Raw genomic sequence first — 26,975 nt, 5'->3', positions numbered from 1 at the left:
TAGGCAAATACTGTTGAAATTCCTGTTTGTAATCAAGCAAAGATATCCTAATAAATGAAATGGTCAGAGCAGAGATGAACTAAAAGGCAAAAAAGAAAAGGCTCAAGAAGGTGGAAAGACAGTGTCAGGCATGGGTGGAAGAGTGGAGAACAGCTTGACAGGCTGGCCTGAGCAAGGTGGAGTGAGCTGTGAACCTGACACCCACTTAAACGACTCTCTACCCAGGGGCTCACATCCAGAATCTTAGTCTCCTGCTATGTCCAAACTTAACGTGGCTTTCCTGCCTTCCTGGGAAGCGACCGGGGGAAGATACAGAGAAAAACTTAGTAGGATATGTGAAATTCCTTGATGGGGAAAATACTTAAAACTCTTCTTATAAATTTAAATCATCCTTCTCTAGCGGAGTTTCAGTCACGCTTTGCTCAGAGAGACCCGTTCCCGAGCTCCTCGCCGGGACGCACTGCCCTTCCTGGCAGCCAACAACAGGGGCCGCACATGGCCCCGGTGGGCTCGGATCATCAGGCAGGGGCGGTGCTGGGTCTGCTAAGACGCATCTCTGTGCTTTCCATTCCTAGGAGCATCTCTCTGCCAGGAGGTCGAGAATCGGGCTGAGGACTGCCTCTCCGACCTTCACAGGACCACGGACTGTCCCATCCAAGACACCCTGACGCTGGACACCCGTTCACACGAACCTCACGGATTCTCGACCTCGCCAAGGGCCTGAGGGGGGTGTGGCCCACGGGCTCACGGTCCATTTCCTACCTGGTGAAGGAGGGAACTGTTGGTCAGCCCTTGTGCCCCTGGGCTGGTGCCTGTGTGTTTCACGTGGATGTTGTTCATGGGCGGCAGCTTGGCGACCTTGGTGGGTTTGCTGCTGCTGCTGCTGTTGACACTGCTGGAGCTGGGTGAGCACTTCCTTTTCTTGCTGATCAGCTTGTCCAGCGGAGTGTGCGAGTGCGGGAAACTGCTGTGGGAGTTGACGGCCAGCTCACTGGACTGGTGAATGAACGGTCCCAGAGACAGCGTGGAATCGCTGCTGTTCACCATGACACTCATCCTCTTGATGGACTCCGCAGGGCTCCCACTGGGGGGGCCCCTCCCTGACTGGTCGAGCCGGACACTCACTGAGTTTGCTCTGTTCACCACACAGTTAAGGCCAATGCCATGGGAAGATGGTATCGTTGAGGGGTAGGGAGGCCCAGAGTAAGCCACACAGTTTTTCCTAAAAGACTCCATGGAATGAGAAGAAGAGGAGGAGGAGGAGGAGGAGGAGGAGGAGGAGGAGGAGGAAGAGTGAACAAATATTGGGGAATTGCTTTTGCGTTTCTTTCCTGAGCCGCCACTGGTACTGCTACTGGCATTGTGACAGTTCGTGCTGCTACCAGAAGACTCCTTGGGCCTTAAAGACTTGCTGGGTTTCAATTTCTGAGGTTTCCTGGACATAGGGGAGGAGGGCACGGAGGAAAGGCCAGAGGGCGTGGAAGGGGACGAGGATGACGAGGACACTTGTCGGGATTGCATACTGCACACAGGATCCATCGCGCCGCACGCGGCGGGCTGTGCATTTAGTGTGGTTCCATGAGCTGGTACCGATTTACTATTTGGGGAGATGCAGGTGGAGGAGAGCAGGGCTGGGGATGTAGACATGGTGGCCGCTGCCTGATAGCTGGACCCACACTGTGACGTGGGGACAGAATTTGTCCGGTGAGGAATACGTGTAGAGACAGGTGATGTGCTGGGCACTGGTGGGATTTTCCTGCCAAAAAAAAAAAAAAATAAGAGAGGGCAATGAGTGACATTCACTATTCTCAGAAACTGTCCCATGGACACCTTGTCAGCCCTGGCATTGGGAAAAGCACCCCTGTCAGAATGATATGGACCCTGATCACTCTGAAATGCACAGTCAGGCCTGTTACCTTGCTTCCTTTCCTTAAGATTCTTTAATGTCTTCCTGGGGCTCTCAGAATAAGGGTCTAGAAGGCAGTGTCTCACACCATATCACTGCAGCAGCCCAGTCTGTCAACATCCACGCACCATCCCTGACCCCAGAGTCTACTGCTGAGTTCTGCAGGTCCGCTGACTACGCCCTAGGTTAAGACTTTGCATACCTTCCACCTTCAGCTCTTGAAACAGTTCATCCTTTAGTTCAAGCTCATCCCTACTTTTTAAAGAAGTTGGTCTTGGTTTACCTAAGTTCCCAGCCCCAACTTCCCAACCTCTTGTTCCCAGACTCGAAGGACTCAGGATAGTGCCACTGTCTGGTTGTTGATCACTAACAAATTTCTCTGCAGATGAAGCGATCCACAACTCATCTACCATGGCAGCCCCAGGGTCCAGCACAGTGTCTGGCACACAGACAAGCTCAATATAACTTGAATGTATCAGATGAAAGAAAAGGGCATAACAATCTCGAGGTCCTAACAATTGGCTTGAGTGGCTGACAATACGAAGGAATAAAGCCCTAGAATTTCAGAGTTTCTAGTCAGTGTGTAACAATGTACCCTGTTAACAATGTGTAGGCAAGGCATTTTTTTTTCCATTAGTCAAACCAAAGAGACACTACTCCCCCCATTTTATTTTAGCTCTGATTTTAAAATGGGACAGGGCCCAAATGAACCCTTCCCAAAGGGCAGAATTCACACCAAGGTGGCGAACAGAAAATGACCTGGCTAGAAGAACGCTTTGAACCCTGGAGGTTACAGTTCTGGCTAGGCTAGTTGCCCCCACAAGAGCTGGGACTTCACTTCCTCATCTTCTATGAGAGAAAGTTAGTCTAGACTGCTATCAAGCTATTTTCCTTACACATTTAAAGAACTGTAATTATTAATAAAAGGAATTGTTCACTGCAAATGTTTGTGCCACCTTGCAGACCTCCATTCAGGAACGGTCAGTGCATCTCACCCTTGGGTGCCCATGAAAATCGCTCGCAGGGTTTGAGAAATGCTCATACTAACAACACAGAACTCTTGGGGGAGGGGCCAGACATCAGCAGTCTCGAAGAGATGCACCGATCAGGGGCAAAATAGAAGGGCTAATTCGATCTGTGTTTCTCACCGAGTATAAGCACTGAATTACCTGAGAGGCTAATCCTAAATGCTGAGTCCTGAGATCCTACCCCAGATCTCCTGCATCCAAATCTGAATGTACCTCCAAAAGACCTCGCACAAAGACGACATGGGGAAGCTGCCGCTGTCTGCCTGCCCATGGGGTGATGTGGCCCCTTACGGCCACCAGGTGGCGGTGGCGTAGAAGACTGAGCCTAGGGCCTTCGCTGTTAAGAACCAAATTCTGGGAAAAGGAAAATTCAGCATCGCAGGAGAGAAAATGTTATTCTTTTTGTAATGGTACTAGTCACTCTTTTAAAAAGCTTTGAAGGAGCCGTAGCAATCGTACCGTGGGTAAAGCGTGTGCCTGGCACCCGGCGGACCCAGGTTTGATCCTCGTATGGTCCTGAGAGCAGAGCCTGGGGTAACCCTGAGCATATCTGACCCAGACCAAACCAAATCAAAACAAAATAACTTTCAAGTCGTTCATTACCTTCTGGATGAAGAGACAAATAGAATATTACATTGGATTGTGTTTTTGCATAAATGAACTATGTAAAGATAGACAAACAACTAATAAAAACATTTCCAATGGTGAGGGTGGGGGGGCCAGGAAGTGGGAACTGGGACTGGAATCAGATGATGTATCTCTTTACATTTATCTTCATTAGTGACATAAATGCATTACCAATATAAATCCCAATTAACAACCACAACAAGAGAGCTCTTAGCCCAATCCCTCCCTTGAAGACCTGGGTAGTCCGGATCCCAGATCTGGGAAGGGCAGCGCATTGAGCAGACCTCAGCCGGTTGCTGGAAAGTGCAGCATCAATCGGCCACATTTCCTCCAGTCTGTACCTGTCTACTAGCTCTGATCTGCCCCTGTCGGCGTTCTCACCAAGCACTCCCTTCTGTCTCCACTGGATGACATTTTGAAGTCAGAGGCTATGTTAACAAAGACAAGGTTTTCCTCCTCACTGAGATCAAGTGAGCTTTCGAAAGGCAGTCAGCCTCTAACACAAGCGAGAGGCAGTGAAATCACACACATGATTAGACTTTTTAAGAGCACATGGCACTCCGTGTTCTTTTTAAAAATGCATCACGCTTCTTCCTCTCACTCCTCTAAGTAAATTTCTTTCAATAAAACTATTTTGGTTCATTTTAAAAATAAAAAGGAAAGAAAAAAAGGGGATGGGGAGAAAAAGTTTACAAGCTGGGGCTGGAGAGATAGTACAGTACAGTGGGTGGGGTGTTTGCCATGAAAATGGTTAAACCCTGGCATCCCATATGGTTCCCCCAAGCACCACCAGGAGCGATTAATTCCAGAGCAGGTGTGGCCCCAAAACCAAAATAAAGTTAAAGAGTATATGGCACAAAGAGAAAAAGCTCTTCACACAAGCCTCCAAAACCTGAAGTCACATCCACCCAAAATGTGGGCCATGAAACACAAATCAATATCGATTTGCTCGAGTGGGCACCAGTAACATCTCCGTTGTGAGACTTCTTGTTACTGTTTTGGCATATCGAATACGTTACGGGCAGCTTGCCAGGCTCTGCCGTATGGGTGCGATGCTCTCAGTAGCTTGCCGGGCTCTCCGAGAGGGGCAGAGGAACCTGGGTCCCCGGGTCAGCCGCGTGCAAGGCAAACACCCTACCCGCCGTGCTATCGCTCTGGCCCACAAATCAATCTAATGGGGATAAAACATTCCAAGACTCTTGTAGGCTCTTAGGAACACAATGAATTCCAGGGTTAGGGAAGTTCAATGCACTCTCCAAGTCCCACCTAAGAGCCTGAAGAAATGGAAGTTAATATTTCATGCATCTTAGGCTATTCTGATATAGAGGGACTTCCCTTCCCCAACAAACCACTACCCTGATTTTTTTTTTCAAGGTTTTCATAAAGAAAAAGCAGGAGCTTCCAAGCAGCAAGAACCACGAGAAATGTCTTGGGTCTGGCATTCTAGGTAAACAGATTGAGTCTTATTATCATGGATATAGTTCTTTGATTGTGGACTACTGGAGGTCTCTGACAGGCTTTTCCTGATTGACTGTCAAAAAACCAAGCAGGCAGGTAAATGGGTGCAGAGTCCATTATCTCCCTGATGACAGCTAATTCCTATTTTCTGTTTGTTTGTTTCTCTCTCAACTAGAATGTGAGCACCACAGAAGTCAAGATTTCTTTGCCTGCAACTCCACTACCCAGAACAAGACATTTTTGCTGAAAGGAATGGTACATGAATGAAGGCTTTTCCCCAAGGTCACAGGTCGCATTTCCCTTTACATTTTAGGCACACGTATCTAATTGCACCCATAAGACAGAAAGAGGATGTAGCTCCAGGAAAAGCCAGGAACTGGGACAGGCACTCACTTCCACAGCTGCGCATTCAGATGCTTCTCCACCATGAGGTTGAGGGCACAGCGAAGCCGATTCCACCTGGAGTCAAACACGTAATAGCCTCTTCCAATCTGCCGACTCCCAAATGTGCAAAACTGCAAGAAAGAGCACAGTCGTGGGTGCTTGCTACCGGAAAGGGTTCTCTCTTCTTCGGGAAAGTAACTAACCGGGAAAGATCAAAGCTTACTCTGAGGAGGGTATGAAGCATGAGCGTGACCGATGCCTAGTCCTTCATGAAGAAAGAATGCACGCCACCTCGGGGGTGCCCTGTTCTCCGCTGGTCCTACACCTTGAATGCATCCCACTCCTGGGATGGGCATGCCCCCGCCCCCCTGCCCCGCTGCCGAGCCCTTTTCCTGCTGAGTGAGGAAAGTCAACATGAGGTGGACATGGAACTTACAGATGCTGGCTGAGGATGATGACCTGAATAATGACAGTCCAGTTTTTCAACAGACTCTTCTTTGTCATCGCCTTCTCCCTCCTCACTGGATAACCGAGAAGCTGGCTCAGTGGCAGGCAGGGGCGGGTGTGGAGATTCATGGACTGAAGGAGGGTCAATGGGGGCACTCCCACCTTGCTGAGCAGGGCAGCCTGGAGGCCTTGGTGAGTAGAAAGTGCAGCACTGATCAGATCACACATCTGGAAATCAGCCGCTTTAACTCAGATACAATAAAGTATCCAGAACCACTTAAAGGGGGGAGGGTGTCTGGGGTCGTCCACTAGCTCTGGGGAAACATGCGGATTCACGTGTTCTGGGAGCCAATGAACCACCCTCCTGAACTGCATGCTGTCAAGTGGAGCTCTCTGCCAGAACTTACTGAGCTAACATGTCACTAGTTCTTTTTTATAGTCATTAAAGTGGATCAGGTCCTCAGACCTGCCTCTAATCTGCTCAAAAGGGAAATATATAAGAAATTCAAGATAATTCCTTCAATCATCTTCAAATTTCACCTTAAGATTACGAAAGCTTATTTAAAAAGGTCATTGGCCGAATGCTCTAAGCAATCTGAAAGGGACAGAGTTGATTTTAAAAACCAACAATACTGACATGCTATATGTATAACCTAGGACCTGATACTCAAGGATAATCTTTTATTCCCCCATGCATATAAATGTGGTTCTAGACTTAAGTTCGCTTTTTTATAGACAGAAAAACTTCGCTGAAGATGTCCAAGAAAGAATCTGCTAGGGACTGGAAGCTGGGGTTTGAACAGCCCGAGGAGGCCCCTCTGACCAGATCTCCACTGTGTTGTTCCAAAACCAGAGGACTCATTTAGGGACAGACTCAAGCACACACACACTTGGGTTTCCAAGAGGGAGGTGTTTCAGCCCACAATGTGACCATTTTGAGGATCTGACAGGGGAGGGTGAAAGGTTACTCAGCATCGGGGTTGGCCTGTTTCTAAGAGAGGCCTTTACTGCTATGGCCAAGACTGGAGGGGCGCCCTCAGTCTCTACCTCTTTCCTTTCTTTTCCCTCTGAAAATTTGGTACAAAGTTCTTTAGTTCAACTTGGTTACACAGACAAGCAAAAACATGCATACACTCATTCTACCACGATCTTTGCGGTTCATGTGTGGTGAGCTCTCAGTAAAACACTGTCGTCATGCTTCCTATGCTGCCAAAGTAACTGATCCACACTAAAGTCAAAGTCCCAAATGAATGAATGAAAATACATGCGGATATATGAATGTTATAAAACTTCAAACCAAATGCTAGATCTCAGCAAGGTACTCTACTGCTATATTTTGCAAGAAGCAAGACAAATGTATGGAAAATTGCTGCCAAAGCCATGTGAAATGTTCCAATCACTAGCCGGGAGAGGACCTAAATTTTGGCCCCATGTAACAGAGTCGAGAGGTATCTGTTGTGCAGTCGTGGAGCGGGTAACTCGAGTCATATTCTGCTGCTTACATTAGACCAAGAAGCTCCCTGACTGAAAAATTATAGATGAACTCAACAAGTTTTGTTCTCAGAATAAAAACCAATTTAAAAACTGTCTTCAGAGCCAGCCAGACGTGCATTCCTCGACATCGTGGCTTGGAGCTTTCTGGAGTCTGCAGTTCTGCACTCTGGAGGAGGGAGAAAGAGTTGGAAGTCTTGGCTTACCTTGGAAGACTGGGGGTGTGAGGTTTAGGTTTGCTAGCTACAAAAGGCTTTGATTCAGAAGGAATCACTCCGTGAGAGTTTTGGTGTGGCTCCTGTGAAGTTCTAGGAGGGGTGGGATGCGGGTCCCTGAGAGGCTGTGTTGGCTGCTGAGAGTCCAGATGACGAATTGATTCCTTTTCCCTGGTTTTGTTTTTGTGCTCAGCTAATAACACATCAAATCGCTTTCTTCTACCCTGAACAGCCCTCCGATGGGTTAAGGAATGTGTCTAGGCAAAAACAAACAAGCAAAAACCCAGAAACTGAGTATCTCAGTACGTTTTTTTCTCTGTCAACATATCTAAAACACCATTCTCAATGAGGAGACAATCTACTCAGCATTTGATAAGCAAAAAATCATATGAGTACAGTCCTTTTAGAATAAAAGCATATATTTCAGGATCCAAATGTACACAATTTGGGCAATGTTATATGCAACATAAGAAAGACGAGATATTCACTATGTCACTTGGCATGTAATTAAGTTGAAAAGAAACAAGCAGAGTACAAGTATTCATATTCTGTGCTGTGGTAAAAATTCGTTTACTGGAACCAACTTCATTAGAAAAACTCCTCTTTGGGTCAATGAATCTTGAATGATAAAAGGGAAAAGCAACTATTTTGTATACTATGTGTAAAAGGCCTTCTTGATTAACTGCCAAAATTAAAAATTAAATCCAACGGCTCCTCTCCATTCCAGTAGAAATGCCATGGAAAGAGCTAACGTGACTCACAGCATCATAGAGACGTGAACTGCCGTGGTGCTGAGAAGACGTGAGAGAAGCAGGGAATGTACAGCCAGGAGCGCAGCAGAGCGAAGGGGAGGAACAGGCCAAAAGCTTTGGGAATCACTAAAAACATCTATGAAGATACTCACTGTGGAAGTCAAGAAAATGGGATAGATAGCATTCTTACTAGATATTCAAATAAATCTAACTTCAAAATGAAGAAAATGGTCAAACTATAGCAGTGCTTTTCTGAAAGGGTCACTAACACAATCATCCTGAGGTTAAAGTGCACATCCTATCAGAAATTGTCCATATTCCAAATATATTTGATTATTGGTTAATTCTTCTTAAAGGTTCACTTTCGACTGATGTTAATACTAGCACGCTGAAGATAAAAATCAAGTTAACCCTTGGGGTCAGGGCAATAGTTCTGCGAGCAGGGCATCTGCCGTGCATGTGCCTGGCCGTCCCATCTGGTCAGCCGAGCACCACCAGAGTTCTCTCTGAGTGCAGAGCCAGGAGTAACCCCTCAGCATCACCTGGAGTGGCCCAAACACAGAAAGCAAAACAAAACGAAAATCAAGTGAACCCACTCATGTCACATTGTGGGGGAGTTAGTCTGGACGATGCATAAAAAGAGGAACTACGGAGACAGTACAGGAGTTATGGCCCACGCCTTGCATGTGGTCAACCCTGGTTCAACTGTGGCATCACACAGTCCTCTCAGCATCTCTGGGGGCAGCCCCAACGGCCCCTGAGCACCACTGGAGAAGCCCAAGTAACCCCGAGCACTGAGAGGCCTGAGCAGCATAGTAGACTTAGCACTGACATGCAAGTCCAGATGGCCAAGGATTGCCGGGAGGAGACCCAGGGCTCCCTGAGCACTTCCTTGGGAGTCCCCCTTCCATTCCCCCTAAACCCCAAACCATAAATTGTAAGGAAACACTAAAACATGGTGGTCTCAAGTCACATATCCTGAAAATAAATGACATCAACTATTTCCTTCTCCTTCATTACCAAATACTGAAAACAATTGTGGCCCTCCACATTATATAAATTATATATCATATATATTAAACAAATGTTTGATGAAATTTAAGAGGAATTAGGCCTCTACAGGCCCTTCTAAGATTCAATACCATAATCAACCTCTTATAAGACATGCTGCAAACAATCAGCTCCAAATCTAATTTAGCATAAAGGATAAATGTGAGAAAACAGCTTTATTTAAAAAAAAAATCACTTGGTTTTATTTAATACGTAATATGCTCACAAGAAAGCAATCTAAATGAAGACAAGGAACTATATTTTGTCTATGCTGCACCTATATTTAGTATAGAATCGGCAGTGAATAAATGCTCCAGATAAAAAAAATCATGGTCACCAATATGTGCTGAATGAATGAATATCTATTTCTGGTCCGCCCCTCTCGGAGAGCCCGGCAAGCTACCGAGAGCATCTCGCCCGCATGGCAAAGCCTGGCAAGCTCCCCGTGACGTATTCGATATGCCGAAGACAGTAACAACAAGTATCGCTATGGACACACGACTGGGCCCACTCGAGCAAATCAAAGAACAATGGGAGGACAGTGCTACAGTGGTACTGCCCAAAGCTCACAGGATAAAGACTGTGCAGCTAACTCTTCGGGCTCTGCACATCTGAACACAAACGATTCCCATTTTCACTCCTTCGGCACCAAGTACTTCCTGCTCCTTCTGTCCAGTTCCTGGATGCCTTCCAGTGGCTGCAATGGTGTTTACTCTGCTCCAGCCATCTTTGCACATGTTGTTACCTATCCTGTGCTCTTTGCCCAAATAAATAATGGATTTCAAACCAGTTCCCCTATGACAAAGACCCAATTCTCTACCGATGGCTATCATAACACTAGCCCCCTCCCCTTTTTAAGCTACTCAAGTGGTCCAGGTTCACACTTATTTGTGTGGTCAGATTAATTTTCATCTCTGCATTAGACTGTAAGCCCCACAAGGAAAGAGGACACACTTTGATTTTATTAAAAGTCTGGGGGGCCTAGAGTGAGGCTTATACTCACAGTTGTGTCCAATAAAAATTTCTATAATGACTGTGTGGAGAAGGCTAACAGAGGCAAAACCTGTGGAAAGTAAGAGGGGACATTAAAGAGAAAGTCAGACAGATGAGGGAGCAGGGATGAGGCAGTGAGGATGGCTGGCGAGAAATAGTGACTGGCTGGGCGGCAGCAGGTCCCTGGCCACTAAGGCTCTAAATCTAACAAATGACGAACCGCACCACAACCTGAGGCACAATGAGGGCAATGTCCACGCACTCTCGTACATTCTGCCCTCCAGCCTTAACAGATACGGATCAGATTCACTCAGAAAGCAGAGGAAGACACAGCCCCGAGACACACACGGAACCCGGAAAGGTAAGGACGCTTTTATGAAAGAGCAGCCTGGCCAGCTGCTGCCTTTTCTGCCAGCTTGAGATGAACTCATGAGAAGCCAAAGCAGAAAATATATACTGATATGACAGCAGACTTAGCACTGCGCCACAGACAATAATGACACCCTTAACAGAACACAGAGGGAGCAAGCCCATCTGTAAAGGAAGATCCAGGTGAATCTGTTCAACTGATCAATAAACGTCCGGAAGAAGGCTGGTGAAATATTTCGTAGTTTACGAATCGTGGAAAGTTTTTAGTTTACCATTATGCCTTAAAGATTAGAAGAGAGCATCTTAGATAAAGAAAGGAACCTTCGTTGATAGGTACTATAATACTGAGAAATACCTGTTACCAAGAAGCCAGGTAGGCAGGAAAACAAAGGAGAGCAAGAAGTGTTCATGACATGGAACAGGGCTGAGGTATACCTTCCCAGGAAGTCTCAGGGGGCAGCTAACACAACATAACTATAAAATGCAATTGGCTACTTTCATTCAACGATAACCAACATCAGCCTGTGTGTTTTGTTCTGAGATAGGAGTTCTAAACCTCAGTATTCAAGGATGAGCTCGGGCGTAGGGATGCCCATCCGTTCCTGATACAGAACACAAAGTTCAGATCATTTACACACATCTATCTTTTGCCTCTTGTAGAAAAGGATTCATGATTTTTAAAAAGGCATTTATTTTTTCTTCAAGTTAGATATTTAAAGATCATTTTCAGCAAAGATTCAGAACCATCGTCATACAATAATCCCCACACTCCGAATATAAATTTATGTTCAAATAACAATCCACTTAGAAATAACATCTCCTAGAATTGGGGAGGTGGCTCAGGCAAAAAGAGGCCCATTCTTTACATGCCTGAGGCCTTGAGTTCGATCTCTGGTGCCCCCACATCCCCCAAAGCACACTGGGTGGTGTTGGTGGCCCCTATTACCTCTCAAGGCCCGAGAATAGAAGGACTCCGTCCTGCTGCCAAATACACAGTGTGCGTGGGCTCTGGAGCACTGCTTGAAATGTACCCCAGGCCCCAAATGAAAAGAACAGCTCAGATTCCTGATGACTAGAATCTGACTATAATTTAGGACTCGACCAGGGTCTGATGCCTTTTCTTTAAACACAAAGTTTTAGAAAACTTCAAACAGTATGCAATGGTTTTATTAATTTTTAGAGTATATTCTTCTCATTTTTATCCCACTTTCTCAAATATCAGTATTCAGTTATATACTTTATGTTTCCACAATGCTTCTGAAACCCTTCGTTATTTACTGGTTTGGGGTCACACCCAGCTGTTCTCAGTGTTGAATGACTCTTGGTGATGCCAAGAGACCATATGTGGTGATGTGGATCAAATACGAGTGGGCCGAGTGCAACCCAAATCAGGCCGGCCCAGTACAAGCAGGGCGTGTGCTTTATCAGCAGTGCTCTCTCTCTGGACCTTCCACTCCCAAACCCTTTTTGAAGTGCAGTTGGGATTTTCTCTCTAGAAAAATGCATATGAACATAGATGCTCGTTTATGTAGTGGATCCTTCAGTATCATGAAATCGCCCCCTGCTATCAATAACCTTTACTTTATGGCAAATTACTACCTTCTTATTAGCATTTGCTAACATTTAAATATGGAAATCCTCAACACAGAAAGAATAATCATGATATTTTTTAAGTTTACATACATAAATTAAATATTATGTTATTACTATTTGCTTTCTTTTGGTTTTGGGCCGGACACAGCAGTACTTAGGGCTTCCCCCTGGCTCTGCAACCAGGGATCACACTGGCAGGACCTGGGGAACCATATAATGTACCAGGGATTGAACATGGGTTGGTCACATGCAAGGCAAGTGCCTACCTGCTATACTATCTTTCCGGCCCAATACTGGTACCATTTAGAAATATTTTTGAGAAATACAGCTTTTTCAAAATTATGGTTTTTTAAAAGTAATTTTTTACATTTTATTATTTACATATATACAAAGAAAACCTCCAAACTTGTCCTAACTCAGGACAATTTAAATCACAGCAGAGGATAACCTCTCATACTAAATTTCACTTAAGGCTTTTCCCATGGAGAAGCCTGTGTTCTCTCCTGAACACGTATCTCTCTTTCTCTCTCCTCATAGCTCTGTACATTTCTTCCAATAAAAACTAAATTTCATTTATTTCAACTCCTCCTGAAATTCTTTTTTGCGAGGGGCAGTGACTGATCTGAAAGGCCTGTGCCAAGTTTCGGACCGACTTTCCTGCAGAGTAACTCCTCGTGCCAGCCTGTGGCCAGGGCTTCCTGAGAACTAGGTGGTGGGCACCAACCCCGGGCTGTGCAGAACAAGTGGGCTTCAGGAACACTTGATGGCCATCCCCTGCCGTAGCAGCCTTTACCAGCCCTGACTATGCCAGCACTTCCCCAGGTGGCCAAGGTGGATCCAGCATTGTCTCCTCCAGGCTACCTCCCTAGGCTCCCAATTTACCAAGTCACATAAATGGAAAGCCAACTGAGGAAAGTGAAGAAAACTCTGGGGGAAATTCTCCAGAAAGGAGGTAACCTTGGGAAAAATCTGCAGACCGACAACTCTGAAACCCCATCAACCACTGCCTAGGTCACACTAACACTAAGTTAACAAGATGTTTCACTCCCTTATAAAGGCAGGGTCTAGGCCCTTTTGTCAGCCTGAAGAAGCTAAAGGAGACAAATCTTTTTTTTTTTTTTTTTTTTGCTTTTTGGGTCACACCCGGCGATGCTCAGGGATTACTCCTGGCTCATGCACTCAGGAATCACTCCTGGCGGTGCTCGGGGGACCATATTGGATGCTGGGAATCGAACCTGTGTTCGAGGTCACATTGGCTGCGTGCAAGGCAAATGCCCTACCCGCTGTGCTATCGCTCCAGCCCAGGAGACAAATCTTTACCCGTGTACGACTTAAAGATTTAAGCAGGCAAAATCTCTAGAGGGGAAATGTTGCAGACAGAGAGAGAGGCCCTGGTAATAGGTTTTTGGGAAATAATAAAATTTAAGAAGAAATTTCCCAGCCCCAAAGTAGCCCCCAAACATGAAGAACATATACTTTTGAGAAAAACAAAACAAAACTGAGATCTTTGGAGATGAAGAAGCTGAGGCCTCACCCCCAAAGGTGGGACCCATTAGAAAAAGGAGACGCCAGAAAAAGAATGTCTAAAGGTCTTGATAAGTACATGAAAAGATGAACAAGAGTGCAAGGTTTTACCTAATGACAATAAATTTATGTACGCAGAGAACTACAGGTAAAGAAAATTTGGAGAAATTCTATATAGTTTTCTCCCAAACGTCATCCCTCTGCTTTTTCTACCCTGGAGAAGTTCTCCCTTGAACAGATTCTCTCTTGAACAAGTTTTGGTCTCTTTATCTCCTTTCACATCACTCTAAGTTTATTTCAATAAAAGTTTGCTTCACTAAAAAAAATAAAATAAAATAAAGTAAATTTTTCTGAAAAATATTAACAGTATTTGAAGATAACACTGATTAGGAAACAACACTGTTTTCCTGGATACAATACTGCCAGCACTGGAAATAAAACCTCTGTTAAAACTAGGGTTTGAGATGGAAAAATAGAAAAGAGGTTAAAGCACTGCACATGGCTGATGTTGTGAAAATGGTCTGGATCCCAGCAATACATATGGTCCCCTGAGCCATGTGTGGCCCCTGAACACTGCCAGATGTGGTCAAAAGACAGACTGCAGAGTTTTTAACAACAGATGACATTCCTTCTGAATTTGAAGGCCATGCCACAAAACTATTATTCTCTTATTTAGAAAATTCAGACTAATCCACAGAACATCAGATTAGAGATGGCTTCCAAACTGTGGGAGCAATGCATGTTGCTAGTTCCCTGTGCTTTCCAGATGCTCAATTTTGTCCTAGAGGCCAACCTACCTTGCATGTCAAAGACCGGGTGCAGGGCTTTTTGGTGTCGAGATCAATGACCCCACAGTGAATGTCAGGATCGAACTCTCTTTCTGTCAAAAGCACACAGATATTACAATGGGCGCACCAAACACTCTTTTCATTTCTTTTGTAAATAAAAATCTGGTCTAACTCTCAAGATTATAACTTGAATGATAACCTGAATAAAATCTACCAAGCTAATTGATTTACCTGTTATAAAACAACGTGTGAGCACTACGGAGGTAATGACATCATTATGATAGTGGATGGATACAGCCACTGAATGGCAGGACCGTGAGAAACTGACTCCGCCTGGCTACATTACTATATTCAGAAACACACCACTGAAGACCTTAACATAAAAGAATCAATAAACTATCTCCACACACCCCTGCTTTTTAACACCAAGAGTGAAGATGACACGCATATTCCTTAAGGAACTTCTTTCTAAATTTGTAGCTGACCACTTTTAAAAAGAGGACAATTAGCAGTAGATCTTTTCCTCCATGAATGCCCAATCAATACAAAGACATATTAAGGCAGAAAACATCAAGTTACCTGATAATCTCTTATTTAAATATTTCCTGTTATTGGAATTATCTTCAGATTTCTTTTCCAGAGTGGGTGGTGCAGGAAGCCCTTTGCCATTCAGAATCTGTCCAGGTGAAGGCAAGATTGGCTTTGGTATTGAGGGGCAGTTAAGGCCAGGCTTGACTGAGGAACTCACAGTAGCAGGACAGGTTGGCCCCACCGCAGATTTCAGTAGTGTGCCATCCATCTTCGGATGAATTTTTTCCACTTTAACCGAGGGCGTCATGCTAGCATAGGGGAAGCGAAAACACCAGCACCTGAGTATCACGGCAGGCCCAGGTGTAGGGGGCGAGGGCAGAGCCTGGATCTAAACAGAGCAAGGCTCCCAAAGTTACCTAAGAATAAATGTTCAGCGCAACCAGAAAACTTGGGAAGGTTCATACTAGTTCAACCTATAAGTCTTTCCGATGAGGCAAAAACCTCTACTGATTTTTCATCATTTCAAAATAATCTCACATACAAGCATGTGGGAGATCTAGATCTGACGATACCAAATACAACTTCTGTATGAAAAAAAATTGGGTCAAAATACGGTTAAAAAGGGTTAAATATGAACTGCTAGACCTTTGCCAAATACAAAAAGAAATGCCATAAAAAAAAAAAAAAAGAGTTCAGGGGCCAGAGTGATAGTAAAGCGGGGAGGGCATTTCCCTTGCACGCAGCCGACCTGGGTTTGATCCCTGGCATCCCACAAAGTCCCCTGAGCACTGCCAGGAGTAATTCCTGAGTACAGAGCCAGGAGGAACCCGTGAGCATTGCTGGGTGTGACCCAAAAAAGCAAAAAAAAAAAAAAAAAAAAAAAAAAAAAAAAAAAAAAAAGGGAGTTCAACAAAACAAGTAAACTGAGCCAGCGGGAAAAAGCACACTCGGAATTAGAAAATACTCATAAGAAAAGTCAACAAGATCATAAAAAAAGAAAAAACCCTCATATGAGCCTAACATGTATCCCCATAAGATACTGTCAATAAGGAAAATCAGCATTTAACCAATTATGCATCACTGAATTGATAATTCTCCAGTCCCTGGAAAGTTTTCTGTGACAAGAGCTCAGAAAATAAGCACTTGGCACATGGCTGGTGAGTACTTGAATACCTGTCCACTAACAAGAAATGATTTCTCTTGGGATCTTACTAATGCAATCCATTTGGGCGACAAACACTGGAAAGAAGCTAATCATAAGCCTGGTCCCCCCATCTGAAGCCCATCTCCAAACAAAGATTTGGACTGATGGCGTTTTATGAACTTTGTTCAGTGGATTCAGTCCCCTGACAGCTGTTAAATTGGCAGGTGCCTTCCACACAGCATTGGCATTTTCTTTGGCTTTAAGCTTGCTCAAAGAACTGAAGCCAAGTTTTCTGTACTTGCCTTTATGACGGATGAGCAGAAGCTGGGGGCTTAGCAACCAGGACAAACAGCCCCAAACAGCTGTACCTGGAACAGTCTGACAGCAGCAAAGACACTGCGAGATGCCATGGCCTCTCTTAGCTGGCAAGGTCTTGGAGCAGAAGCAGGTGTTAAATGTTGCCCTGAGATTAACCAGGTTATCAGACCTTGGGACCGAGACATGTGGCATACCCTCCAGAAGGGAAGCATGCCAGGGAACAGCCACCCGCCACCCAGGCTGAGGGATGCCGTGACAAGGCAAAATATGTTTGTATAAGGGTGCACGGCTGGTCTCTCATGTGACCACCAAGGAGTGTGCCAACCTACTGATCCAATGTGGAAGCTTGCCAAAGCTTTGCTTGGTGGGTATGGACTTGTTCCAATCCCTCCTCAATCACTGATGTGATGTGAATCAAATACTGGGAAAAAGAAGACTGCTTCCCTATTTCCTTTGCAGGCCCCAGCAAATCTTCCAACAATATGTGGCAATCTCTTCAGTTTATTCCTGCTATAATCAATAGCAGCAGCAACAGAAGTATCAGCTTCCATCCATTTCCTGTCCACTGTAGGCCAGACACTGTGCCGGGTGATTGGTTCTTATAGAATCAATAACAACTTATTAACTTGACTGCTCCCAATTACTGTGCATAGTGGCTATTATTCAGAAAGAGTAACATATTCAAAACCCCTGGGCTAGGAAGTGACAGCAGTGGGATCTGAACTCAGGCCTCTAACGTTTTGACTTCAGTGTTCCTCTGGCTAAATCTCTTCAACCTTACTAAGCTTGCTTCTCCTTCTGTGGAAAACAGGGACAACAAGAAAGCCTATTTCAAATTGGCTAGTTTTGATAAGTAAATTACGAACGATATACATAGAGTCGTTTCTCTTGCTGGCACAGAATAAAAGATCAATAAATATGCATTAATAACCTTACAATTACTGATGTTACTACTCAGTAAAGTCTTGTAAATGATAATAGGAAAATAAGCAGAAACCACATGTATTTGAATTTCCCCTTTTATATTATTATTAATTGCGCTCATCTATTCTATTCTCAGATATTACTGGTAGTCACAGTGTCACTTGCAGTGGATGAGCTTTGAAAATCCTCCTGGTTATACTCACATTCTACCATGGGGGACTCTACTTTGATGAATGGGATGCATGGGCCTGGTGTTTCCCCTGGGCTGCAGTTTCTCTTTGGGCGATTTCAACAACTTGGAACTTAATGAGGGTGAACTCAGAGGCCCTCCGCTGGAAGAACGGCTGCTCCCACTGCTGCTGCCTCCTTTGTTTTTGGACAGTGAGGGGAAGAGGGGAAATACTGAAGTGGGAGGAACGGCCAACGAAGGCTTGCTGGATGAGCTGTGTCTCCTTTCTGAAAAGGAAAACAACACAGAAAGATATGGATCAGGCAAGTCTCCAACAGAACCCTAGAATTAGGCCTGGAAATCAACACAGAGGTTAAAAATATGCATCATGCTAAGAAAAGCTATGTCAAACTCACGGGCTTTCAGAAATGGCTTTTCTAGGCTCCACAGCCTTATTAGAATTCTAGGAACAGTCCCTCTGCTTAGGAAATACCTCAGCATAAGAAGTTTATCATACAGTCATAAAGAAATTAAATAGTTATAATAAAACTGAGCATATTGAGTTTTACATGTTAGAAATCAACCTCACTGACTCCAACTGCAGTCAGAGAGAGGGAAATTATTCATTCATCTGCAGAGCGATGCTGATTGATACTGCATGGAATTCTTTCGAGCATAGTACTGCTCCAATTTTCAAAATAGCAGAATGTTAAGAAACAAGTTGTACCTTCTTTTATTTTTTTTTTCTGTCACTACCCACCAGCATACGACACCAAATAAGAATGTTTCTAGGGTTATCTTTCCATTCCTTAAGAATCTGTGCTGAAATTTTCCAGTGAATCATTTCAGTCCCTTTTTAAAAAATAATCGCACTTGACTACAGATGGCACAGCTCCGGTTCACACCACAAAGATGCCAAAGGCGCAAGACAAAAATACCACAAATAACTATGCCTGTTTTTCAAACCAGGAAGTAATTCATGATTAAGTACAGACTACACAGGTTTAACTGAAAATAAATCTACCCACTGGAGAATCAGGTTTTCAGAGAGTAAGGGAATATATACTAAATAAACCTAGAGCCTAGGAAGAGTGTTACCATCAGAAACAAGTAAACTATTTGGTATCTTTTATCCACTTAAGCATTTTAGGATTGTAGCTTAGTAGATGCCTTCAATTAAACATATAATTTAAAATAACATGATTAACTCTACATTTTAAAATGTAAATAAGCCAAGATTTACTTAGCATAATCTGCAAACTTTTACTTAAAAAAAAATAAAGCATACTACAATCAATGACCATGAGCACTGCTTAAATGGTTTACTTCAAAGGTCTTTATACAAGTCCTGAGGAAAGCTAAAGTAACTTAAGTTTAACAATTTTCTGAATTAGGCATCAGGGATTTTAAGTTTAGTTTTTCTTCTCTGTAATCCCAAAACACTCTCAAGGTACTTTCAAGTAGAAGCTCTTGTCAACCATGACCTTAAAAAACTGTTTACAGTTTGGTAGCCTGACTTGGCTAGAGCTTCCCTGAGGTTTTTGTCTTGTTCCTTTCTCCATCACACTCTTCCTTCCAAGCAAAGGCACAAAATAGGACTTCAAATAACATTTGCATCATTGGTTTGGCTTTTCTGGGAGAGATTTTTAAACGGCCCTAGATCAGTGGTCTTCAACCTTGGATACTCACTGGCACAATCTCAGGAGTGACCTTAAAAATCCTGATGCTTGAGAGCCACCTACTGAAATTCTGATTTAACTGGCTGGAGCATGACCTGGGCATCCAGACTTTATAAGCTTCCCTGTGTGGTTCCACTGTGCAGCCAAGATTAAGAGCCTACCATAGGGTCAGGCAGAGTACAAAGGTTAAGTTTTATATGTGGCCAAGCCTGGTTTGATCCCTGCCACTGCATATGGTCCACCGAAGCACCAGCAGGACTCATCCCTGAACACAGAGCCCTGAGCACAGTTTGGCCCCCAAACAAATATCTCTCTCTCTCTCTCTCTCTCTCTCTCTCTCTCTCTCTCTCCCTCTCCCCTCTCTCTCTCCATACACACACACACACACACACACACACACACACACACATTTTTTAAGTAGTTTACCTTAGACTAGGCTCAAGACTCAAGAACCATTATTCAAACCAGAGTAGGGTAACATTTGTACAGTGCTGGAAATCCTGCCTGGCACATGGATGTCTCTCTCTGTGTGTGTGTGTGTGTGTGTGTGTGTGTGTGTGTATTACTATATATCAGGATTTCTTAAATAAAGCTTACTGTTATTGCTTGTAATCAACTGTTTTTCAAACTTCCACAAACTACAAACTATTTTCATCACGTAAGTCATGTAAAATTATATTCTCACGTAAGTCATGTAAAATACTATTTTCTCACTCAACAGTCTTTTCTTTGGCAGGGGGAAGGGGTTCCCTATAGAGAATTAGGCTACAATCTTTTAATTTAGAAATAGTCTTCTAAAACAATAGATTTGTAAAACTTGTTTTTGTATATATTTGACATACACTGAAATAATGAAACATTATAATTATTTGTCCACATTTAGGCCTAAAAAAGCACCTTGTGTCTCCCCTGATAATATGCTGAATGAATAATGCCATGCCTATACGGCCCAAAGCACTATACAAATTTAATACGGTCCCTGTCTGGATACCCATGACATTTTTCAAAGACATAGACAAAACACTCTTGAAATTCATATGGAACAATAAACCCCCACAAATAGCTAAAATCAATCCTTGGGAAAAAGAAGATGGATGGCATTACCTTCCCCAACTTCAAATTATACTACAAAGCAGTAGTAATTAAAACAGCATGGTAAAAATAAACAAATAAATAAATAAAACAGCATGGTATTGGGCTAGAAGCAGAACCGCAGACCAATGGAACAGAGTTCATATTCTGTCACAGACTCCCAAATATATGACCACTTAATTTTTGACAAAGGAGCAAGAAAAGTGAAATGGAACAAGGGAAGCCTCTTTAAGAAGTGGTGCTGGGCTGGAGCGATAGCACAGCGGGTAGGGCGTTCGCCTTACAAGCGGCCAACATGGCCGACCCGAGTTCGATTCCTCTGCCCCTCTCGGAGAGCCCGGCAAGCTACCGAGAGTATTCGATATGCCAGACACAGTAACAACAAAGACTCCAATGGAGACGTTACTGGGCCCGCTCGAGCAAATCGACGATCAACGGGAGGGCCTTTACCTTTTAAAAAAAATAAAATAAAATAAAATAAAGGGAAAAAAAAAAAAAAAAGAAGTGGTGCTGGGAAAACTAGATAGCTACCTGCAAAAAAATGAACTCTGACCTCTGCTTAGTGCCAGGCACAAAAGTCAGATCAAAGTGAATTAAAGACCTCAATATTAGACGTGAATTCATAAAGTACGTAGAGGAAAATGTAGGCAGAACCCTCCATGACACTGAAGCTAAAAGCATCTTTAAGGATGAAACACCACTGACCAAACAAGTGAAAACAAACATAAACGAAGGGGACTACATCAAACTAAGAAGCATCCGCACTTCAAAAGAAAGTGACCAAAATACAGAGACAGTCAACAGAATGGGAAAGAATATTTATCCAATACCCATCTGATAAGGGATTAATATCCAGGATATACAAGGCACTAGCAGAATTATATCAGAAAAGAACCTCCAACCCCATCAAAAAATGGGGAGAAGAAATGAACAGAAGCTTCCTCAAAAAAGAAATACAAATGGCCAAAAAGAATATGAAAAAATGCTTCACATTGCTAATCATCAGGAAGATGCAAATCAAAACAACAATGAGATGTCATCTCACACCACAGAGACCGACACACATTCAAAAGAACAAAAGCAACCAGGACTGGCATGGATGTGGGGAGAAAGGGACACTCTGTCACTGTTGGTGGGAATGCTGACTGGTCCAGCCTTTTTGGAAAACAATAGGGACAGTCCTTCAAAAAGTAGAAATTGAGCTTCCATCTGACCCTGCAATACCACTTCTGGGAATACATCCTGAGGCTGCAAAAAAGCACAGTAAAATGACATCTGTACCTATATGTTAATTGCAGCACTATTCACAATAGCCAAAATCTGGAAACAACCTAAGTGCCCAAGAACAGGCGACTGGTTAAAGAAACTTTGGGACATCTACACAATGGAATACTATGCAGCTGTTAGGAGAGATGAAGTCATGAAATTTGTTATAACTGGATAGACATGGAGAGTATCATGCTAAGTGAAATGAGTCAGAAAGAGAGGGACAGATATAGTAGGACTGCACTCATTTGTGGAGTATAAAATAACATAATACTAGACCGATGCCCAAGGACAGTAGATAGAAGGGTCAGGAAGACTACTCCATAGTTGGAAGCCTGCCTCAGAGGCAGGCGGGGAGAGGACAGCTGGGATAGAGAAGGGATCATTAAGAAAATGATGGCTGGAGGAATCGTTCAGGATGGGAGATGTGTGCCGAAAGTAGATAAAGGACCAAACATGATAACCTCTCGGTGTCTGTATTGCAAACCATAATGCCCAAAAGTAGAGAGAGAGCATGGGGAATACTGTCTGCCATGGAGGCAGGGGGAGGGTGGGAAAGATGGGGGTATACTGGGGATATGGGTGGTGGGGAATGTGCACTGGTGGAGGAGTGGGTGTTTGATCACTGTGTGATTGTAACTCAGACATGAAAGCTTCTAACTATATCTTATGGTGAAACAGTAAAATTAAAATAAAAAATAATGCCATGCCTGTGGTATGCAAGAGGGAGAAATTCAAACTAAAGCTGTGGCTTCACAGATATGTACTCCTTGTACTCTTCCATGGGCATCAAAATTTTCAAGTGACTTTGAAGAAACGTGATGCATTACCTCTTGATATCAAAAGATGTACACAAAAATTCTAATTTAATGAAATAGTGAGTTATGCTATATGACTTGTTTTGAGAATGCAAATTTATTACAAAGCTATTGCTATAAAAAGAAACAATTTGATGGGTCTGAAGAGATAGTATAGTGAGTAAGGCACTTGCCTTGCACGTGGCTGACCCAGATTTGATCCTTGGTATCCCACTGGTCCCCTGAGCACCACTAGAAATGGTTCCTGAGTGCATAATTAACGGGCATTTCCAAGCATGGCCCAAAAATAAATAAACAAGAAGTATAAAGAAACAATCTGAGTATAATTAAGTTATTTTAACTATTGCAAACTCTGCAAAACAGCACTAGATTAATAAAAAAATACTGCAACTGATTTACCTGAGCTATGCAAGAATATACAAAACGTAACCTCCAATATGTTCACTGTTCACCTCATCTCACCAGGCATTTCAGGAGCCACACCATTCATATCTGGTAAACTGACATTTGGTCAATTTCCAATAAACTTCCATCACATCAGAATAACTGACAAACTATAATCTGCCCCCAAACCAGCTCTCGAGTTAATATCAGGTCTTTTTCAAGGTGATCTGACATATTCAGTCTGATACCTATGCAATTTTTTTAGGATAGTTTTATTATTTAATCAAAGACCTGTGATTTACAAAGCAACTGACAATTGCGTTTTAGGCATATAATATTTCCATACCAATTCATCCCAGCACCAGTGTCAACTTCCCTCCACCAGTGTTTCCAAGCTCCACCCCTCACTTTCCACCCCACCCGCGACTGCCAGCTTGACAGACACAATACAAAGTTAAGTGGTTGCAGTGGAGATCTCATGTTTTCTGTCTTGAGTCTGTGCTTTGGATGCAGTCATTTCATTCTCCCACATCACCAGCATAACCAAAGCCTGGCACGATTCCCCCATTACCTCCTTTTATCATCTTCCTGCTTCCCCCCAAATGATTTCTTTTCTTTTCTGTCTTCTCCTCCCTAAGCTCTGGGATCATGGGTGATGTAGGCATCCTACCTTTACTACATTACATTTACTCATTCAGTTACTCCATATAACACAGTTAAAGATCTATGTATTTTTAAACTGCTAAACCGATGAGAAGAAACTCTACTATTTTTTTTTTTTTGGTTAGGTTCTTGTATTTTTCTGTGCTGTTAATGAAGTTTTAAGTATTGTGCCCAAAGCTCCATTTTTCTCCAATGAGTCTCATGTGGTTTCTATTGTGCAATTTTACATAGTACAGAAATTTCTAAGGAATGCATGTTGTATTACAGCAAAAATGACTAACTTGAAGTTAATCCTTTCCTCCCATAGTAACTCTCATCAAATTCTTTACTTAATGCTTACCTTATTGTATTTTGACTCAATAAGGGGTTTTACACTAGAAAATCAAGATTGGAAGCTTCCTGACATTAGAATCACATCATGTATCAATAACTTTTTAAAAATATACAGTATCATGCTAAGCGAAATGAGTCAGAAAGAGAGGGATAGACATAGAAAGATTGCATTCATCTGGGGGATATAAAGTAACAAAGTAAGAGATTAATACCCAAGAATAGCTGAGATCAACACCAGGAGGATTACTCCATAACTTAGAGGCCAGCCGGGTATCCTAGAGGAAAGGGCAGTTCAGATAGAGAAGGGAGCACCAAATAAAGGGTGTTTGGAGGATCCTCCCAGGAGGGGAGATGCATGTAGAAAGTAGACTATGGACTGAACATGTTTGCCACTCAATGCCTCTTTTGCAGACCACAACACCCAAAAGGAGAGAGAACACAGGGGATTGCCCTGCCACAGAGACGGGGGGATGGGGGGATGGGGGTGGGAGGGATATTATCCATGGTGGTGGAAAATGGGCACTGGTGGAGGGATGGGTATCTGATCATTGTATAATTGAAACCAAAGCACAAAAAATTGTAAATCTACAACTTTAAAAAAAATAAAATACAATAAAGGGAAAAAAAATATACTTTCTGGGGCTGAAGAAATAGTACTGGGGGCTCAGGAGATGCCCTGCATGAGGCAAACAACAGTTTGATTCTTGGCACCACAGATGGTGCCTGAGCATCAGGGGTTATATAGAGCCAGCAGTAGCTTCTGATTAAGGAGCCCCCTAACCCAAAATAAATACATAAAAAGTATTTTCCACTTCAACAATAAAAAACATAAAAGAAACAAGAAAAGTTATCATACGATTTTTTTCACTTACTAAAATTTGTAACTGTATGTGTGTATAACTGCATCCACAATGTGTGTATGTGTGCAACTGTGACTCTAAAAAATGCTAGTTCTAGTCCTTGTCATGGAGCTATATTAAGTTGTTCTTCACCTCAGAGTCTGCTAACTTGGTCCATGAAAAGGGCAGCATCTGTCTTTCTTTCATTTTAAAAAAAGTTCTGCAAACCAAGCTGAATTAGAGTTGGACTCTTCTCATATGTCCACTGTATACCTTTGTAAGATTTTTTAAACTAGGCTTTCAACGTTAAAACCATGCTTGTTCCTAGATCAAGAGAGACCTAGGCAAGTTTTGGGTGGGCCTCATATTAAGTGGACAAACTGGTGACCAGATGCTCAGCATAACTGCAATGTGGTTTAGTAAGGCGTCCAAGTAGAATTTCAAAGCCTCCTCTCTCCATGGTCTGGCAAGAGCCCAGAGAAAGCGCACTGTCACTGAATGTAGAAGGCACTCTGAATGGCTTCAGCAAAGAGACACAGGCACATGCGACCCGAGTAGCAGATACAGGCAGAGTTAACGCATTAGACACAGACATGGATCTGGTGTGATGGGGACAGAGAAAGGCAGGTGTGTGTGCATATGCAGAAACTCATGTGTGCAAATTTTGTGCAGTGGGGTGAGGATGGAGAGGAGAGAGAGGGAGATCATGAGCACCGGAGAGAAAGTGAAGGATGCCACGGGCTTTCTTCTCCCCTTGTAGTTAAAGCAAGTGACATGCCTACAGGTGAAAGCAAGAGGTAAGGAAGGAAGGGGAGAAGGTTGCTGTAAGTCTTCCCAAGTGGAGAAAAACCAAGAATGTGGAGATGGTAATTCTGAATCCATGCTATGACTGCAAACACACACACACACACACACACACACACACACACACACACAAATATTAATACCCAGAAACAAAGCAAAAGGGAATTCAAATAAAATAGTTTTAGCTTAATTTCTATAATGAATGTAGTTTACTTGATTATCAAATCTGGGCATTAAAAAACAGGGCCAGTGAAGTGACTTGAGTAAATCATTTGCTTCCATGTGGGAGGTCCTGAGTTTGATTCAAGGCACTGAGCACGCACACACACACACACACACACACACACACACACAGACACACACAGACACAGACACACACACACACTTTCTTTTCTTAAAGGGTTTCTTAATATACCCTTTACTAATCTTTTATAACCAAGATGGATTGGTGAGAATTCTCAATGTCAACAATAGTTGCTACTTATTCACTGGGCAGAAACCATGTCAGGCACCAAGCTATGGAATTTATAGGGATTATCTATCTCATTAAGTTCTGACTATCTCTCTTAAAAAAAACCATAATACCCATTTTCTAGGCAAGAAAGCCCAAATTTTAAAGGATTCAAGGTAGCAGTTCAAAAACCACCTAGGTATTTAAAAAGGTAAGACAGGGACGCAATCCAAGGCAGGTTTTTTTACACCAACATTCAGATTCAGTCATGCTAGAATCTATCTGTCCTTAGGTATCATTACTGGCAAGTTGTAATACACTGTTGACAGGCAGGCAGGAAAAAAGGGGTGATGATGAGGTTGGGTATATATACAGCAGTGAGGAGGGAGAAGCCTGTTTTCCCAAGTGATCAAAACAACCGCTTTTAGAACAAAAGGCTGCTAAGGCTGAACCCCAAAAGGTTGAGTTGGGTAAATTTGGGTGTGGATCTAGATTCTGAGTAAGGGAACCCTGAGTCCTTCTGAACGTCAGCTTTCCATTTTAGAACTTGCTAAAGATTAGCCTTTGAAGTGTGTGTCCATGTAGTTTACTTCTCTCTTCAGAGGTTCGTTGGGGATCCTGAAACACCTAAGATGAAGGCTAGATAATAGTAGAAAATGTCTCTCTTTCTATCTTAGCTGAAAAGGAATCACAAAATTCCCGGTTGAGTGGGATCTACAAAAAACTAATAGGAGGACAGCAAAAGCCTATTCTATAGGACCGAGTTAGAATGGCCCCCAGAGACCATAACAATTAGGCACGCTTCTAGTCTGACAGAGGATGGTTGCTTTCCCAGCAGAGGCTCAGGTGTGTTGAGTAGTCTTGACAGACTGAGTAATCAGCCTAAACAGAATCAAAATAAGACATATACGCTTGCTCTGTTTGTTTGGGGGCCA

The 26,975-nt window shown here is 43.2% G+C and overlaps 1 protein-coding gene across 2 annotated transcripts in view; it reads right to left on the bottom strand.

Annotated features, from left to right (window-relative positions):
• Positions 1 to 26,975, bottom strand: part of ATXN7 (ataxin 7) — a 130,595-nt gene that overhangs the window by 3,328 nt on the left and 100,292 nt on the right. For both annotated transcript variants that reach the window (XM_056128939.1, XM_056128940.1), the window contains exons 5-11: positions 17,746 to 17,998; positions 15,205 to 15,464; positions 14,635 to 14,717; positions 7,548 to 7,813; positions 5,840 to 6,038; positions 5,413 to 5,534; positions 763 to 1,756 (exon numbers count right to left, since the gene is read on the bottom strand). In XM_056128939.1, the coding sequence (XP_055984914.1) occupies positions 763 to 1,756; positions 5,413 to 5,534; positions 5,840 to 6,038; positions 7,548 to 7,813; positions 14,635 to 14,717; positions 15,205 to 15,464; positions 17,746 to 17,998 (2,177 nt within the window). The remainder of the gene's footprint in view (positions 1 to 762; positions 1,757 to 5,412; positions 5,535 to 5,839; positions 6,039 to 7,547; positions 7,814 to 14,634; positions 14,718 to 15,204; positions 15,465 to 17,745; positions 17,999 to 26,975) is intronic.

Source organism: Sorex fumeus, unplaced genomic scaffold (genome assembly GCF_029834395.1).
Source record: "Sorex fumeus unplaced genomic scaffold, SorFum_2.1 ptg000072l, whole genome shotgun sequence".
NCBI lineage: Eukaryota > Metazoa > Chordata > Mammalia > Eulipotyphla > Soricidae > Sorex > Sorex fumeus.
The sequence above is the reverse complement of the archived record's forward strand: the minus strand, read 5'-3'. Positions and strand labels throughout refer to the sequence as shown.